The 19,283-nt window shown below is 40.3% G+C and overlaps 1 protein-coding gene across 6 annotated transcripts in view; it reads right to left on the bottom strand.

The window, feature by feature from the left end:
- Nucleotides 1–2,843: 2,843 nt before the first annotated feature.
- Nucleotides 2,844–19,283, bottom strand: part of rxfp2a (relaxin family peptide receptor 2a) — a 62,474-nt gene continuing 46,034 nt past the window's right edge. For 3 of the 6 annotated variants that reach the window (XM_030068226.1, XM_030068228.1, XM_030068229.1), the window contains exons 13-21: nt 18,877–18,948; nt 18,117–18,188; nt 17,723–17,952; nt 15,235–15,380; nt 14,949–15,044; nt 11,741–11,909; nt 11,431–11,472; nt 10,555–10,773; nt 7,543–9,098 (exon numbers count right to left, since the gene is read on the bottom strand). In XM_030068226.1, coding sequence (XP_029924086.1) covers nt 8,833–9,098; nt 10,555–10,773; nt 11,431–11,472; nt 11,741–11,909; nt 14,949–15,044; nt 15,235–15,380; nt 17,723–17,952; nt 18,117–18,188; nt 18,877–18,948 — 1,312 coding nt within the window. In that variant the 3' untranslated portion in view covers nt 7,543–8,832. Of the gene's footprint in view, nt 2,855–7,542; nt 9,099–10,554; nt 10,774–11,430; nt 11,473–11,740; nt 11,910–14,948; nt 15,045–15,234; nt 15,381–17,722; nt 17,953–18,116; nt 18,189–18,876; nt 18,949–19,283 lie in introns of those variants that run through there. The other 3 variants (XM_030068227.1, XM_030068230.1, XM_030068231.1) reach the window with 3 other exon arrangements.

Here is a 19,283-nt window from a genome sequence, read left to right as displayed (position 1 = left end):
ATTCACAGACACATGTAAACCACAGAGTCATTCCCTGTCTTCAGCCTGAAATGTGTGGTAAACAACAACATCTTAACCATGATTTGTCCCCTGCCTCAAAGCCCCACCAAGTCACGCATGTCCTCATGTCTGCCCTCCTTACCCTCTCTATTTAGTTCTCACTTTTTGACTCATCCAACCAGCCGCTTTTCTGTTATTGTCTCCTTGTCTCCTCCCTGCTCTCTCCTGACAGGATTCCACATTCGCTCAACTTCCTCCCCTATCAACAATAAAATCAACCGGGGTGTGTGCACTGTAATCAGCAGCCTTTCAAAGACAGAAAACACATCCCAGTAAACAGTAACAAGCCCCTGACACAGTGACACAGCTGATGGTGATATGGAAGTGAGGTGCAGAGTAAATTTTTTAACTAAAACAAACCAGCGTCACTTTGTCTCAGCCTCACGTCCTGTCCTCTGAAACAGTAGACTATTTTCTTTGCCACCCAGCACATTCGGAGCCAAAAAGTTACAAGAAATGTGCCACCATCATTTTTGCACTGATACTGTAGAAATTGTCAAGCATACTTTACATAGCAGACTCATCAGCGAGGGGTAACACACAGTTTTTTCAGACATAGCCTATCACTTGATCTTTCACTTTTAACCTCCAACCCCTTCATAAATACATTATCACCATTTCACTAATCATCTTACATTGCTGCCTCTGTGATTTCCTCTCAACTGGAAAAGCTATTTACCCTGTCACTCAAACCTCTTGTCATGCTGACTGTTGCCCAAACCGCCCCGGATTTACAGCAACCTGGTCTAACAGGAGAAGTGATGGCACAAACAAGTTTGCTTTTGGCTTATGCCCTCCAGTAAGATTCAAGTTCATACATTCACGGAGATTAGCTATAAATTAAACATATCAGTGCCATACAAAAACAAGCAAATCCATTGCACTTTAGTCACTTGTAGATGTATATTGACAATACACGTGATCAAGTAAGAGTACAAGCTTACATTTTGAGAACTTGTGAACACAACAGAGATTAAAGAATAATTTAATAGTGGCGATATTGGCTATGCTCTTTTATTAGACTGAAAAAAGCTGGCAGCTCTTTGCACTAATGTAAGCACATAGCAAAGCTTTATGCCTCAGCTGAATGACTTCCATCATATTCGGCAGGCGTGCTGCCAGAAAACAGGAAAACAGTCTGCACTGAAATGAACATGAATTGTATTTACTTAAAGCAAAATAGCAACAATAATTTTGTTTCATACCTTTCAAATTTAGTGTCTTCAGCAAGTTTATTTAACAACAACAATACCATTACCATCACTACTACTGCTATTATTATCAGTGCCTCTGCCACTGCTACCACTGACAATAGTGGTAGTATAGCAACAATAGTTATACAGAACTGAAAATAATCACAGGGTCAGAGTCAGAGTAGTGAGGCATTATTGTACCAACTCTTTGTTCTGGAGCAATGCCAGTTGTGTGTCAACCTCCACTGATGTCTCTCTTCCTTCAATTCAAACCCACATACCAGCTCTGCAATGGCGCCCCCTTGAGCCTATGGGAGAAAAGCTAATGCTTCTCATGCAGTCAGTCACTCTTCTCTGTCTTTTGTTCAGGAGGTCATTTTCCAGGACACTTTGAGACCTAGACTTTTTTTTGTTGTAACATTCTGTAATTCTGTAAATAATCTTTTTGCTTGCTGTCCTCCACAGGGAGGACAGAGGGCAGGAACTGATCCTTAACACCAACCCTGGAGATGGTAGATTTGCTGTTTTGCTCAAGGTAACAACCTCAGCAGGGTGGATGCCTGCTGTTTTGGGGGGCTTGGACTAGAGCCATCCAGACTGAAGAAAAGACAGAGGTGTTGGTGATGTTGCATATCAAACCCAATTTGGGATCAGGTGCAAGACAAAAAGAGCAGATACAACAGAAGAAAAAAGGGTATCCAGACACTGAAAATTAAAGCCCCCAATAAATTATTGCTGTACCATTTCAGTCATGCCCTTCACTGGTAATCCATGCCTGATGAAGTCAGGCGTACATAATACATACATAATTCTGCCGCAGAGATAAATATTCTATGCTGATGATCAAACTGAGAAATTTATTGACACTTAGGAGGCGGGAATGTCTTTCAGAAGAAACAAAAATCAGCCCACTAAATACTGATTTCAAGTGGCATTTGTGAGAATACTCTAAGGAACATACATACATGACAGTCCTGTCATTTACTTGGAGTTAGTTGGTGAAATGTCATAACATTACTATCCACACTAATTCAGACACAAATATTATCCATGGATGTACACACATACACACACACAAACACAAAAATCAGAATGTCCTCAGTGCTCTGTAAAAATTAACAGGAGTAAATAAAATAAATAAAACATTTCATGACCAATCAGGTGAAGAAGATATATTCACCCATATGAATCACTGAGGTCAAACAAATCTATTCTGTGCTATAACAATGTAATTATATCAAGCTGAAACAGGTGCACTGGACCATCTAAAGTGAAAGTGTGTTCTGCTGATCTCATAGTGACATTCAGGAGGAGAGCTTGCCAATAAAATAAACATCAATTTATAATGCAACAGCACCTCAGGCAAAATCAGATAGGGAGTGGGGCAGGATGTTGTGGTGTGTGTATCCATGTGTGTTGACAGAGTGTGTGTCTGACAGAAACATCAAGTTATGTAAGCCAGTGGGAGTGAGTTTTGGACCTGGGATGCCTGGTGGTATCTATGGAAACAATGAGAGCAGAGAAGGATGAATGTTTCCTCGAGTGGTTCACCAGTTAATGGAGGCTCACCAGTCAGGAGTGGGAGGTTGAAAAAAGTTCTTCTCTATTCCATGATGATAGATACAGCCCATTAACGCCTTCTATTATCATAGTAGATTGCATACATCTGTGAGCAACTACTAAACAGAAATAGGCAGGGAACTGGAACTCCTGACACCCACTGACAACTACCTTTATTTAAGTTTAAAAGGGCATTATGGCCATCACAACCTGGATGACATGGTTGAGTGATCTGTGCCATGCACAGAGACTAAAGTGGAGTTGGTGTTTGAACACACACTGGAACAGTAAATAGGGTTTTTGTCAAAGATTGATGTCCTGTCACTATTTATGTCATCAGATTTGTATGGAGGCTTCTGTCCAACTCTTATTGCTGGAGTTCATGGTAGCTGCGGTGAATATTTGTGTTGACTGCAAGAAAATAGGAAAAACAGGTTCCACGTGTGTTGCTTTTAGTGTGTCTGTCAGCATCTACGGTCCCTGCCTCTCACAGTTAAAAGCACTGGTTCTTCCAAGACATGTCATGAGCATTGTTTTATCCAGTCTGAAAAGTTCAAATATCATCACCTGTGGCCTCACAATGACAGCATGCTTGCCTTAAAGCAGAGATGATGTGTAGCAAACAGCTTTACAAGACTGGGTGATATGGATGACGTTAATATCCCAACAGTCTTAAGTAATTATTTTGATTCTGATATACTGACAGTATCAGCTAATATATGCAATATATTCAATCTCATTGAACTACACTACCATATTAACTATGATTAAAAAAAGTTAAACTAGTTTTATATTCTCTAACTGGTTTCAAATCTAATTTTGTGAGCGATTTTGATTGCATTTTCTTTTTATTATTAAATTAGACCACAAAATTATGTATCAAAGCAACAGGATATCAAAATTTCATCGCGCCATGACTGCACTGAAAGATGACAGACAATATTGAAATAATACCCAGCCCGTGCTGTATGGGAGTACACTTATTGGGTATAAAAACAAGGGGGTTATGGAGATGCAGTGTTTCATCCAGGGTATTATAAGCCAGATGGGATGAGTCACCTCCCTGTGCCCTCCAATATATATTTGCTTGGAAAGGCTAGGTCCAATGGAGAATCTGAATTCCTCTCATGTTTTCAAACCTGTTAACACTGCATTATTATAGGGCTTAATTAAATATTTGATTAATCCTTAGATCTAAATCAGTCCATGAGTTTATAGCAGGTGTCCTTCAAAACCAGGTGCCACGAAAACCTGACAGCTTTTCTGGGACAAAACCCTGAGGGCATGTATCTACTAGACAGACTACAACACTTTGGCTGCATGTATATACCAGTATAAGATTCACTAGAAAATGTGGGACAATACCATTGCACTTTTATTGGGGTGTGAAAGGGGAGATGCACAAACTGAAATGTGTAGAGGATGAAAGCCGAGTGTAGGACTGTGGGAGGAACGCCCAAGACACACAACACTGTCACACACAATAACATATTAAGTGAATGTGTGTGTTACGTGTAGCGTAAAAGTCCAGACGCAGAACAATGGAGTTAACTGGGTCGCCGTTTTAGACTGGCTGTGGCAAACAGCTGGAGAGATGTAAAGAGAGCTTGACAGAGTTGCGGGGGAGGAGGAGGGGGGAGGAGGAGGAATTAGGAGTAGTGGGCTTAAAATAGGAATAAGAGTGGAGATGGGGAGTATGGCATTAAGCCAAGTTGTGGAGGAGTACAAGGGAGGACTATCATGTTGGAAAGCAACCTCACCAAAAGGTGAGGGTCATCATAAGGTGCTAATAACCAGGGGTAATGCCCATACAGAAAACTACTCAGGCTAGTAAGGCATTAACAATGTCAACATAACTGTATATGAGAGGAACACAAATAAATAAATAGATAACAACGAAGGAGCCCTACATAGCCTAGTATCTGGCTGTGCTTAAATGTGAGTGATTCAGTAAATAATGCATGATCAAATTCACTCAAAAAAAAAAAAAAAAAATCCTAGGCATGCTGGAATAACCAAACGCACAGCTACTCAGGTGGGACGATGAGCGCCACTGAACCAGACACAATCTGGATTTTATGCCACTAAGCAATACATCTCAACAACAACAATGATGTTTCAAAGGCAAGTCAGGGAAAAGTAATCCTAAAGCTCACACTAACTGTATCAGACAGACGTACACATTCAAAGGCATTTGTTTATGTAACAACACTGTCTACAGTATTTTTTTTTTTTAGTTACGGTCATGCACTGTATCGTCATGGTATGGTAACTGATAGCGGATCCTTGTGAGCTAGCAGGCTCCCAGCGGGCAGTTTAGCACATTATCATCCATCGCCATCACGAGTCTGTCTGGTGGGTCTATTTACCATCGGCGTCGTTGTTCACAGAAGCTGTTGCTCAGCTAATCCGTGTTGTGTGCTCACAAAGCACCGCGGCATTGTTCACTGTAACTATGAATGGCACCAAGGAGGCTCAGCGGGTAAGATTAACGTTTCTCTAATAATGGGTGTCGACCACTATAACCAGCTATGGCTGTAGCTAACTCAGTAGCCAACGAGCTAGTACAAACCCCTCTGGTAGTTGTATGGAGAGAACCAGGAGACATTGCCGGTTTGCCTTTGTAGTCAACCCAAGACCAAAGAAACATCACCGGCCATTGCAGTAATGTAACATTTAATCACACCGTACCTTTTCCGCGTCGACCGTGGCGTTTACAAAATCATTTCCAGGCGCGGATGCTTTGTTTATGTGGATAGTGTCTTGTTTTCATCAATCCGTCTCGTCTCTCCTCCAGGAGTCGTGCCTCCTCGGCTGACAGCACTACAGCTCGGGATGACAGGGTCCCGCCCTTAGCAACCAATCAGACGCCGGTCCTCTGGAAACTGAGGCAAAGCACGTCGCCTATTGGTTGGCGGTGCGGTCAGTCAACTTGTCGCTAAGGGCGCACCTTGGTCCAAGGGTAGGACACCTGCCATGGAAGGATGCTGAGCGCCGCAGGTGTGAAACCAATGAAGTAATGAAGGAGCTGTGGGGAACCTGAAAAGACATTTTGGAGCAGGAGGCGGGTAAGCTTGCCACTGACGGCTGTGACAATGAAAGAAGTCAACATTTGGATGTTTAAAGCGTTGTTGTAAACGTTTTACCGTTATGTTATGTTATGTTTAATGCCAGTTGGATAATATCAGTAATTAATTTATCCATATCTGCACTTTTTGTGTATATAATGCACAGTAATTGGAATATGATAAGGTGAATCATTTTTTCAGTGCATTTCCACACACCTTGACACTGTCTATATATGGCTTTGGGTTGCTCACCTATTAGTGCTTTAATCCTTTCCATTCTTTTTTCAGCTTAGCATCTACTCCTGTCCAAATTCTCATTTGTTACATTCCTAATGATCTTGTATTTATCTTTGATGTATCCTGTTGTTATCTTCTGCTGCAATGGCACAGTTTCCCAACAGGAATCATTCAAGTTTCAACAAAGTTATGAAACATAATTAAAAAATCATTTCAAAACCAGACAAAAAACTGAAAGTATTTATCTGTTTGCTTAATTCCATTACAACTAGGATTACTTTATAACTTCATAACATCTATATCTGGAGTATCTGTTGTATGTTTGAAAAATATATAACCTCATACTTGTCACATCTTGTCGTGTGTGTATGTGTACATATGTTCTATGCTTGTTTTGTTGCTGCTGCCTCAGTGTTTTGTAAATACATACTGCTAAACTGAAATTGGCTTGTTTCATTTTTGTGGAATTCTGTTGCTTCTGGTGGTCGCAGGAAATGGGTATTACTCCTTTTAGATCACACAGCAGGACAAAACGTGTGAGAGGACTTCTAGCTTGTTCTTGTCTTTTTTTATTATTATTATTATTATACCAGTCAAACGGGTCTTCAGCAAAGGTAGGAGTGGGGAAACCAAGAAGCATAAAATTCACTGTAACAATAGACTCCAACTAACACGATGATATACACTAGCAATGGTAACGGAGCCATGACATTGCCAGACAAATCTTGTAAGATAACATAAATAACAAACATACAGAAAAATAACCCTGGTAACCCGTACCAAGTAGAACACAACAAAATGAAACCTCACTATTTACACTGGTAGAGCATAATGATAAATTACAGTCCTCATGTTATCAGTGGGGTTCCACTGATGACCACCAAATCTTAAATGACATCTCCACCTCTTTTGATTCCCCATTTTGGTGTAACCAGTTATCATTGCTTATTGATTGCTATAACGTGAAGCAACTATCAAAAGGCAGCAAAATAAGCAAAAACTGAAACAAAAACAAGGGCATACATTATGTTTATTACAGATATGTATAGAAAAGTACAAATAGACATAGCAAGTACCGACATTTGAACAGTCCATGTACCACCTCCATCCATCCATCCATCTTCTACCGCTTATCCGGGACCGGGTCGCGGGGGCAGCAGTCTAAGCAGGGACGCCCAGACTTCCCTCTCCCCAGACACTTCCGCCAGCTCCTCGGGGGGAACCCCAAGGCGTTCCCAGGCCAGCCGAGAGACATAGTCCCTCCAGCGTGTCCTGGGTCTTCCCCGGGGCCTCCTCCCGGTGGGGCATGCCCGGAACACCTCCCCAGGGAGGCGTCCAGGGGGCATCCGAAACAGATGCCCGAGCCCGAACAGCCCGAACAGCCCGAACAGATATGTATAGAAAAGTACAAATAGACATAGCAAGTACCGACATTTGAACAGTCCATGTACCACCTGTGAAACACAATGACTTCACCAATGAATTAAATGAATTGTTCATGTATAGATTTAAGAATTGCAGGAGATGTGGCATGCTAAAACCAGATTGTTTCACCCAGTTTCTATCAGTCGCATATAAATAAGTCGCTCTGCACAAAACTGCATGATTCAGCAGTGTCAAGGTATAGATTGCAGCATATCAGTTCAGGCTCACTGTTAGTCAGAGCAAATACATGCAGATGGACAGTACAAAGTGGGCAGTATAAAATAGTTGACTCATTACATATAGTAAAAACCCCCTTTTCTCAACAAAACATGAAAATATGGGGAAAAAATGGACGCCGATCGGCAATTTAAAATGGGAACAGGGGGATAGCTGCTGCTGCTACATGTAATTGTGCAGAACTCAGTGACTGTCAATATGGTCAAGTCTCAAGTCTTACAGGTTTTTCCTCGAAGGCACCATTTACACCTGGCATTAAAATGTGATCTCTCTACCAGACATGTTATTTGGAGAATGAAATCTGATATCAGGACTTGCATTTACACCTTGCGTTAATGTGTTTTTCCTTATCCAGATAACATGTCCAGATACAGATCACATTTTTGAGTGGTATGATGGTAACATACAACTTAAAACTGAACCATTTACTATCCTCGCATCCACTTCTTGGCTCAAAGTCTGATGCATTGCAAGTCGAAGGAAGCTTCATCCTTTAGCCTCTCTTCAGAAGAGACTTCCAGGCAGATGAGAGACAGACTCAGCTGCTGAGCGAGGGGTCACTGCAGTAAGACTTGTCATGTGGGGGAGTGAGGAAAACATTGAGAGTACTGCTCCTGCTTGACAGTCTCTTCCAGTTGGCTTGGCTCACTTTTCAGTTCTTAAAATACATGGTGTACATGCATTTCTAAGTCACTTTATATCCACTGTGATCCTATCATATCATTATCATTTCATCCATTACAGCATCTTCCCCTTCTTGTCTTTTGATATTCCTGTTGTTGACTTCCTATCACCTAGAGCAATATCACAATGACCACAGCAGTACACTGGATGTGTTCCTCTCCCTCTTTGATCCTGTCTTTCCTGTTTTGTTGTGGTTTTTGTAATTTTATAACAAAGGATGATGAGATAACTCATAGGCTGTTAAGCTTGTTTCGCTTGGCACTCGGTATCATTAAAACACAAGATGCTACAGACACATGGGAACCCAAAATAAATGGGTATATAAACAATTTTGGGCCTCCAACCCATAGTTTAAGTTTACACCTCCCTCAGCCATAGCGAGGGTCTGTGCCTGTCAATGACACACGTGGGAGGTAGGCTGGCGGCTGGTAGCAAGGAGCCCGCGAGTTCTCCATGAAGACTGTGGAGGAGGTGAGGCTTTTGCGGTCTTTTTTCAGAGTGTATCTCCTCTGCCAGCGACACAGTAAGAGCTCCACCTGCTCTCTGAAGAAGCTGGTGGTCAGGGTGTACAGGATGGGGTTCAGGGCACTGTTGATGGGAAGGATGAAGATGACTACCCAGCTCGAGATAGTGCCTGAAGAAAAACAATGCAATGAAGAATGCAATTGTCAGCAATCCTGTTTACACAGTAAATGTGTGCCATTCATTAGGGTTGGATCGATATATCAGTAGATAATATGTGTAAACTGATATCAGCTTTATCGGTATCAGACCGAAAAATATTGTTACTACCAATATTTGGCTCTTTGTGAAATTTGGCCTTTTGTTAGGAGTGTGTCACATAGAACTCACAAATTTGCAATAGAATAAAACTAACATGCTCTTTGATTACAAAACAATTATTGTAAGGTAAACCTGTTCTGCACCTGCATTTGTAAGCTGTTATTATGATGGGTTTTTTTTTGTTTGTTTGTTTGTTTGTTTTTTTGTTGTTTTTTTTTTGGCACCAGTATTGCTGTCAGCTACTACAGTGGGATGATATTGTTATCAGGCTGAAAAAACAACCACTCCATCGCTACCATTCATGTGGTGGTGGTGAACTAATGCAAAGCTCTGAGGGGTTTTAATGCCAAGATGCCAAAATAGACATAGAAGTACATCAGAACTTCAACCCCAGTCTGATAGGACTTTGTCCAAATATGTCTCAATTTGTCTTACTGTGACATTTTTTTGTTGTTGTTGTTAGATATGAGGATGTAATGCTGTTAAGACCTTAATGCTGTTTAAAGATCTTTAAAGAGGGTATAACTCTATTTTCTTGTGGGTAAACTGGCAATGCAATGCATATAGGGAACAGCTGCAGCTACAAGGGGACTTAATGCAATAAAGAAAATATACCCCTCCCTCTCTTTTTAGAATCACTGCAAATCACTGAGTCTACAAAAAGCTCTTGCTATAAACACCATTGTAGCTGTGCTGAGAATGTCTGAGAATGGTTTACTGTTGGCCAGTTATGACAGAGTAACAAAAATACAATGTATAACAACAAAATGAGACCAGAAATGTAATGTGTATCACCAAGTTTTGAAATTGTGCTAAAGCCCCTCTCAAGTGATTTCATGATCCTGGTTGCTTTCCAGACTTTTCCTTAAACAGTTAAGTGATGTATGATTATCTTCACCTATGACAGTCACAATCAGAATGAGTGTCACCTGTGCAGCAGGTGTAACCACACCCCTTCAAGTAGTTTCGAACAGGCCTTGCAAGTAAATCATTAGTTTACCTGCTGAAATGGGAGTAACAACTAATTATAGACACTTGGCACACCCATAGCAGGCCCTGATTAACCTGCTGCACACGTACACATTGTTATCAGTGGGATAATCATACATGAATCATGCATGAATCATACATGAACCGAGGAAGAGTTTTGAAAACTACTCAGGTCATGAAAAGACTGGAGGGGATATTTAAAGAGATTATTATGCAATTAGAATTTCACAAGTTGCTCTGGAAAATGGCACTAGTTTATCTTGCACATGCACTTGTATGTAGTATATCTACTGCAGGCATCTTGTTTTGTTTCTCACCGGGAATCTCAACCTCCAACAGTGAGAGGACTTTGACCAAAAATATGGGAATCCAGCAGAGGGCGTCAGAGATCACTATGAAGAAAAACCTGTTGGCCACAGCCACATCTTTGTGCAGTCTGCTCCTCAGGTCTGTGGCGTTGATGCCAGTCTTATAGATGGAGTAGAACATGCTGGAGTAGGAGAAGACGATCACCAGGAACGCCACCAGGTTCAGACCTAAACAAACACACCGACTGTACATACATATAAATGCACATACAGTAGACACGTGCAAGGAGGGCAAATAGATTGTCTCACCCTTACATATGCTGTTGACATGTGGTCAAGTTTGTGCATGTATACACACACACACACAGAGGCAGAATCAAGTCATTAAGAGTCATTAAAAGGCAAAAACAAGGCACCTCATGAATTGATTCACAGAAATCTCAACTTGACCTCCTACTGACGTAAATACTGGCATCCTTAGAGAGGGAATATCAAAAGTAATTCATAACACAGAAATTCATTCATCCCCCCTGACACACTCCTACTCATCTGTTCCTCAGTGAGAACATGAAGTAATACGCCTCCAGACCAACTATGTATTGTTGATGGAGCCCGAGTGTGTACAAAGTAATTTTCACATGTGCCATGCTGTTGATACTGGTAGGCACATTGTGGCTTTGTGCAACACTACCTAAAAATCAGATCAGATTACTCAAGAAGCACTGGAAACTGAAACAAAACGAGTTCTCACTTCATATTCAGCATTACACTCCTCTGTTCTGTAGACAATTCATGAGGTGTTTCTTATCATTATGTAATTTAAAATATAAAGGTCATTTATCTATCTCACTCTCTGACTCCTAGATGAGTTACACCATGACTTACACCAAGAAATGGGGGGGACTGTTGATAAACTTTGTCTTCTCCCTGGCAATTTGAGGCACAAGAAGGGGAGTATTTAATCTCAGTGTGCAATGTGCTTTTGTCATGATGTAATGTTTTTTTGAGCTTCAAATCAATTTCCCCTGTTCAGAATACTCATTCCATTTATATGCCAGTATGTACAGTATATATTGTTTATAGACAATGGCTGTACACTTCAGTGACATTCCACAGCTCACCTACAACTAGGAATATTACAGAAATTATTATGTCAATTTAAAATAAATAAAGAAATAAATAAACTTTAATTTACCCAAGAAAATTCCTGTAGAATATCCTTTGGCAGTGGGTTTCTCTTGCCTGTCGGAGTGCAGGGGAAAGCACACCCCGTTGCGGCCATAGTAGTTTCCAAATATGTCTTCATTCATTAGGGGCACAGCAGCAATAATGAACCCCAGCATCCAGATAGAGGCCAGGATAATCTTGAAGTGAGACACCAAACACAAGTGCATTGAAGTGTTTCTGACAGTGGGCTCTTCCTACTCCACAAAGAAAAAATACTGTTTAAAGCAAAACAATGACTTAAAAAAAAAAAAAAAAATTAGCCACACTTTCATTGTTATTTAATTAATCAGAGCATAGTCAAACTGTGCCAGCTAGGACACTGATTGTGACCAACAAGTTGTTTAAAGCTCTCGCCCCCTTTGAAGACCCTGAGCAAACAAACGGCAAAACTTAAATGGCAAAACTTCCCCACGGAGCACAGATTCTGTCTGTGTTGGAATAATATGCTGGTACATCCCTGTGTCCAAAACAGAAAAAGGTTCCCACTGCGGAGCAGGAAGACATCAAGTCATGCTCTAGTCAAATTTTTGCATAAAATGCTTTGTGCTGAGGTGCCTCCATTTGGACACTTTTTGGAGACAGCATAGATGCATCCTACATCAGATAGGATGCTCCACAGTCCTTTGTGCACTGCAGACAATTAAGCTCCAACTGGCACACACTTGAGGAGTTTGTGTGAGTTTGAATACAAGTTTTGTAACTTAAATTTTACTCTTCTACTAAGAAATATACAGTTAAGTCACTGAGTATTTACTTGTTAATACATCTAGCGTTTATTTTTCAGACTCACTCTATCGAAACCATTGGGTGCATTAACGTACTGTATTTGATAAACTCTAAGTGGGATTTTAGTGGGGTTTTTTTTAATCTCAAACAGAAAAAAACAGTAAAAGGCAACAAGCCTCATGTTTGCGACACAGCAGGAAATTTCCCCTCTTTTTGCACCAATCATTTTTTATTGTCTATTGTCATTTTTGTTGTCTTCCTCTTTTGTAATCTTCATGTAATCATCAATCAATATTTAAGGTATCGTGAACATTTTATATTATTTATATATGACTAACTATATACAGTATGTGAGAGCATTTTTGAGCATGAATGAATGAATGATACTTTATTAATCCTGCAGGATTAATAAAGTAGGAAATTAGATTGTCATGGGAGCTTCATCACTCATTCATGGATGGCTCAACTAGGACTCAGACCTTTACCCATAAATTTTAGAGGCATTCTTTGCCACTGAACTGCAGAAAGCACTCCTCTGTTTATTATTTTGTAGATAAGCAACCTAGGGAAAATCAGATACAGCAACCCCATATCTGGTAGTCCTGATACCATCTTTGTTCCCTCCCTGTGGTGTTAAAGTGTTCCTTAAACTGTAGAATCAACTAAACTGTGTGGGCAATATCTGGCAATCTGATTTGATTAGAATCATAACTAATTTGTTAACATTGATCAAGACCTTGGTATTATACAGCTTGCACACACAACAGCTCAGCAGGATCAAGCACCAGTGTGTATCGCACATTGTGTATCATATTTCACTGTCATTTATTATGCAGAAGACATAACTAAAGATAATTTTTTTTCCCACAATGATGCATTCTACTGGGCTTGTTTGACTTTACTCTGCTTTATAATTTATAAATTCCTTAATTTGGGCACAGTGGAGCAAGTTCACATAAAATTTGACACTGTATGCACTGGCTGACGGCTTGACGGAGCACCGAAATGGTCAAAGGATAAGACTCCTGTGCTAGAGCTAATCAATATCCTGTCAATCAGAATCAAGTGTTCACCAAGGCCACAGTGTGTCAGTACCACAGAGTGTCTGATTAGTGAACCTGGAAGCTGGGATCCATTTGCATCAATAAGACACACAGATAATATGATTTGAGTTTGCCCAACACCCTTAAACTTTATTCTGATGGTTGTGATAAAAGGCAGCAAAAATAACCTTGATGGCCAGAGCCAAAGCAGGTCAATTTGTTAAGTTTTTCAAATAGCATAGTTTTCACATCACTTTAATAACTTAAATTACTTTACACACGAAACAACTCAGAGAAGCAACAAACTTTGGTGTTTATTCTGCGATTAGATATAAACTACACTCCATAAAAACAAAACAAAACTGATCAATTCAATACGAAAAATGTGCAAAAAAAATTCTAAAATTTACAATTACACAAAAGCAGATACGTACCACACAGTATTTTAAATGGGAAAGTTGCCCTAAAACACCTTAAAACTGTTACAGAAAAAAACAGCTATTATAAATGGAATTTATAATAGCCCATGGAGCCCATGTTGTTTTTTGGTGGTACTATTATCTTACTCACACTGATAACTGGCCTTACTTAGGTGGTGTGGCATCACTTTGAGATATTTCAGTACAACTACAAAGGAGTCTGACAGCAAAGCACATTTCAAATATTAAAAAAACAAGTCAACAGTCAAAGAACAAGGGCTTCTTTCTAGACTCACAAACAATCCATAATACAATACAGACAAGACATGTTGTAATTTTGAGTAGGGGCCATTCTTTTTTCCTGACTGGAAAACTCGCTTTCTTGCTCTTACTATCACAATCACTGTCAATAATCACTGCTGTTATTTCTCTCTGCGCCAAACTGCACTGATTGCAAAAAGTTTATGCATATCCTTTGGAGTTTGTAAAAAGGCATTCTGGGATACAAAGGAAAACGCTAACTGAAGTACAGCTAAATGAGGCAGGCTCAGGAAAAGTGGGTCCACCAAAAAAGTAACTTACAACACTTCTAAGAGCTATTTTGCCTAGTCTCAATTTAAGTTAGGATCCTTTAGACTCAACTGGCAAAAAAATGTGGATGCAAATAATTTGACGGTTGAGTCTCATCATCAGCCTGACTCACTGATAAATTACATGCTTATTCTAGGCTTTTTGTCAGTTCAGGTACTCACTTAAATCAGTCCTCGGGAATTTAATGTGACCTCCTGGAGGCTAAATGTTATCTGAAGTTCCCAAAGGTTCACTAGCTGGCTGCCGCTGAACTTGAATGAACTGAACCTGGACTGAATGTTACATCTCCCAGTAGGTAGCTCAAATTATTTACCGGACAGCTGCAGGCAAAGAGGTTTTAAGTAAATCTAAATGCATGTTGAGTGTAACAATCTACTGTATAAGTTGAATGCCTCACCACAGTCTGCAGTTTGCCTGGCCGCAGGTTGTTGAAGGGAAAGACGATGACCAGGAACTTCTCCAGAGTCAGGTAGGACAGGAGGAGAACAGACACCTGAGAAAAATTGCTTATCATGAATCTGTACCATGACTCAGCAGGATACTTGCATCTCTCTGAGATCCAGCTGGTGGTGTAGAGTGTGTGTGTGTGTGCAGGGGCCGTCCAAAAACCAACAGAAAATGCATTACAGTAACTGCATTTTACAGAGTGCTGATGTCTGTGCATGCACATTTGAGAAGATTACCTCGGAGGAGAGCATGGCAAGGAATCCAATAGTCCGACACTCAGCACTCTCCATCCAGAGCAAGGCATTTCGGTTGTACTGCCCGCGGAATTTAACATCAGACACTCCAACAAAGAAAAGGTACACACCCATGAGGCAGTCTGCACCTAAGAGATATGAGACAGAGACAAACATAAGTTATGATCTATCTACAGCGAGGAATGGTCTGTGTGAGTATCCCACAGGGGTATATGTGTCAGCTAGAAGCATTTGCTGTAACAGCACCAGGAGGTTCTCATTTAAACACCCAGAACAGGTCATTACCTCCATTTTCAGTCTCTGGCAGACAAGACCAATTGCTAGTGCCCAGTGAAAAACACACACTTGCGCGCACAGCTAAGTACAATCTCCTCTTGGCAGAAGGGTGTGTGTTTGAGGGTGAGTGTGTGAAAGTAGGTAAATCAGCTGAGTATTTTTGATGTGGGGCAGCAGCAATCCAAAATTTTGGGAAGCAAGTTTTAGAGCTTCAACACTTTTCTACTTCTCCTGCTCTATTGAGATTCTGAACCAGACAGACGAAAAATGAGAAATTTGTAATTGAAGAAATATCTGAGAAAAGAACTGTCAGCATTTTTTTTTTTTTTAAAGTTATTTCAGGGTTTTTTTTTTGTTTTGTTTGGGGTGTCTGGTCCTGGGATAAAAGACAACGTGGGGCAGGAAACACATGGCGTTCAGACACTTAAGTATATCTTAAATGAAGGTGAGGGCAGAGCAAAGGGAGCACGGCTGGCAGGATGAACAATGGGGATCATTGTGGCTCAGTGGGCAGAGGTGCACACCATGAAATCAGGAAAACACGTGCCATCACCTTCCCTCTCTTCCAGTCTTCCCTGTCTATCTCCACAATACATAAAGGCAAAAAACTCAAGGACAAAATCTCAAAAAAAAACAAAACAAAAAAAAACAAAACAAAAACGAAATAAAACAACACACACAAAACAATTAAAACAAAAAACATTATAAATCTAAAAACTTTCCCATACAAAATAACAACAAAAAATAATACAAATAAATAAATAAATAAATATTATGATAAAAAAAAAAAAAAAAAAAATGTGACCATGGCTCACAACAGATAAAATGATCTGATGTCTGATGTTACTTGAAGCCAGGCAACAAACACACACAATGGTTTTGTTGCAAAATGACTGAGCGATCCCTTTTGTAGCTCAAAATCCCTGTGATAAGACAGACATCAGTCACCGCCAACAATGTAAGAAGGATGGAGTGTTAAAGAGATATTTCAGTTTTAGAAGCTGAGCTGATTTGTTCTGAGATGAAGGGTCTTAAGTGTGCACTTGAGTATGCAGCACTCGCTCACACTAAAAAATCACAATGCATAACGCCACTGACAATAACTATAAAATAAATTCTTAATGCTTAAATGCAGTTGTATAGCCTGGGAGACATAAAGGAGCAGCGATTGAAATCTATCTATACAGAGAGAGAGAGAGAGAGAGAGAGAGAGTGAGAGTTGATGGTCAAGGAACTTTAGCAAACTGTTGAAAATACATGTAATAAATGAGAGCCAGCCTAGAACCAACATATATAAATAACTGGTGACTTATTGAAACAACAACACATTAAGTGTCTTAGGTGGTCTTATAGGCAGAAAGGCCTTGGATTTGAGTATTTGCCTGGGTTCCCTCTACAGTCAAAAGAAATGTGTGTCAGACATTTTGGAGGCTCTGAATTAAAGTGGAAATGTCCATTTGTGTGTGTTATCCCTGTGATGGACTAGCAACATGAATAGGACGAAATGGGCATGTAAAATTAATGTGGGATAATGTGCTTGAGTAAGTGCACAGGTAAATTACCATTATAAAAAGCATATTAATTAATTATGTTCTGTAAAACGATCTGATTAAGTAACAAGCATTTTGTAATTGTAGACATCTTGTCTGTTTGTGGTCAATTCTTAATGTAAACATTAATATTTTTAATAATGCCCTGGTTAGAGGTTTCCTTGTACAATTTACAGCAATAGATCTCTGAGAATCTCTTTCATATCCATGGAAAATGCATAACTGAAATATCCCTAAATGAATCAAATTAAATCGAATCAAAGCATATATCAAATCATTTGGGGAAATCAGTGGCGATACCCTGCCCTACCATACCTATAAAATAATGAAGTAATTTATTACTTTAATTTTCTTAATTGCATCAGCTTATTCAGTTAAAATATGATCTTTTTTTGAATTATTGAATGGCACTTTTGATATTGTAGATTCAATGAAGTTAGTTGAAGTAAAAACCTCAGATATATGGAGATTATTTGTACAGGCTTTTCAGACATGCAAAGTAATACTTTCCTTGAGAACCAGTGTCGTAGATGGTGTTTTTTTTCATTTTTTTTTTTTTTTTTTTCACTATTTCTGCATTTGTACTGACTGCTACCTTTATTTTCTATATGGTGTTCAGCATAATTTAGTGTGTAGTGACCCACAGCAGAGGACTTTGATGCAGGCGGCATGCAGGTTGTTCTCAGCCCGTATCACTGATCTCATGCCGATGACGAAGAGGTTGCCAAAGCAGGTAATGAAGGCCATGACCCAGACGGACACTCGCAGGACCATGTTAGCCAGCAGGTCCTCAAATGAAGAGATCCCATCAGTGTTGGGCTTACAGGACCTGACATGGGGCGCGTAGGAGCAATACTGGAACCTCTTAAAGTAGCTGGAAAAGAAGAGGGAGTGAGCAGGAGAGACATGGAGGAGAGGCAGAGTGGGAAAATGAACAATGTAGAGGAGATAAAAGATAAAGAGACATCTTGTTTGCTTATTCAATGATGACGAATGCTTGCAGTGACTGTGATGACACTTGTGTAGAGCTATACATACATGTGGGAGAGGTTTCCCATAGCCAGAAACATCTTAATCTGAATATCTGGGATCTCAATGCCTTCCAGCGCTCTACAGAAAACAGAGCACAGTTCATCAATGGTGACTGCAGCAAGTATTGTGTGTGTGTGTGTGTGGTGGCAATCAGTGGCATAGGCAATAAACAAAAGGAACATAAGCATCCCTGTAGTTGGGAGGGGTATCTTCTCTCAAATAAAATCTCTCCATCACCACAGCCACCACACACACATACACACACATTGATTTGCAGGCTAATGGGTGATACGGCTGCAAATCGCCCAATTTTCATATAGACAGCGTAATACTGCAACACTGCTTTTTGAGAATCAGTTCTGGGACAAGCCACAAGCCAAAAAGCCAAATTACTTGGCAGCTGAGTGATTACAGCATCATGAAGTGGTAAAAGTCACTGGGTACAGTCTCAAAAATAGAAAAGAACAAGAGGAGTGGTCAGCTACAGACACAGCAGAGCAATATGACATCAGGAATGTTGTCATTTTGTTATATGATGTTTTTGTGTCATAAAATCAAACAAAAGAGGTAAGTGGGAAACTAAACTAGGGCATCACCCAGCTGAAAGGTTTCTTAAAACTCCATCCTTCTTTTTTTTCCATCTGGAGTTTTAGTCTTTTTTTTTTTTCATGAAGGGTTCAGCCAAGTTTTCATGTCATCATTTTTCACGGGACCCCCACAAAGGTTTGGATATGAGGAAGGGTGATGTGTGAGTGTGTGTACTTACAGAGACTGCAGATGGGTCAGGTGGTTAAAGTGGCCAGGGTGAATGCGGAGAAGGGGGTTGTGGGAAATATTTCTGCAACAAACAGGAAACAGATGATGAGAAACCTGATGTCTTAGTAACATGTGGCAGAGGAGGTCAACTGTATGGGGATGCTCTTGGGTTCTTAGTCAGTTTCACAGTTAAGAGTTGAGTGCACATACTGGGCATTTAGCCACAAAATTGTGTGGGTCAGCATTCGTTCTGCTCCCCATACTGAGGCTCTCCAGGCAGCTCTCCAGCAGCTACATGTGCACAGCAGGAGCTGTTTCCTGACATCTCAGATTCTGACTTGCAGCAGTCTGTGTGTGTGTGTTTGTGTGTGATGTTCAATACCCAGTATCAAGGCCACAGTTTCATTTTATTTGGCC

The sequence above is a fragment of the Myripristis murdjan genome, chromosome 14, assembly GCF_902150065.1.
Source record: "Myripristis murdjan chromosome 14, fMyrMur1.1, whole genome shotgun sequence".
Lineage (NCBI taxonomy): Eukaryota > Metazoa > Chordata > Actinopteri > Holocentriformes > Holocentridae > Myripristis > Myripristis murdjan.
The sequence above is the reverse complement of the archived record's forward strand: the minus strand, read 5'-3'. Positions and strand labels throughout refer to the sequence as shown.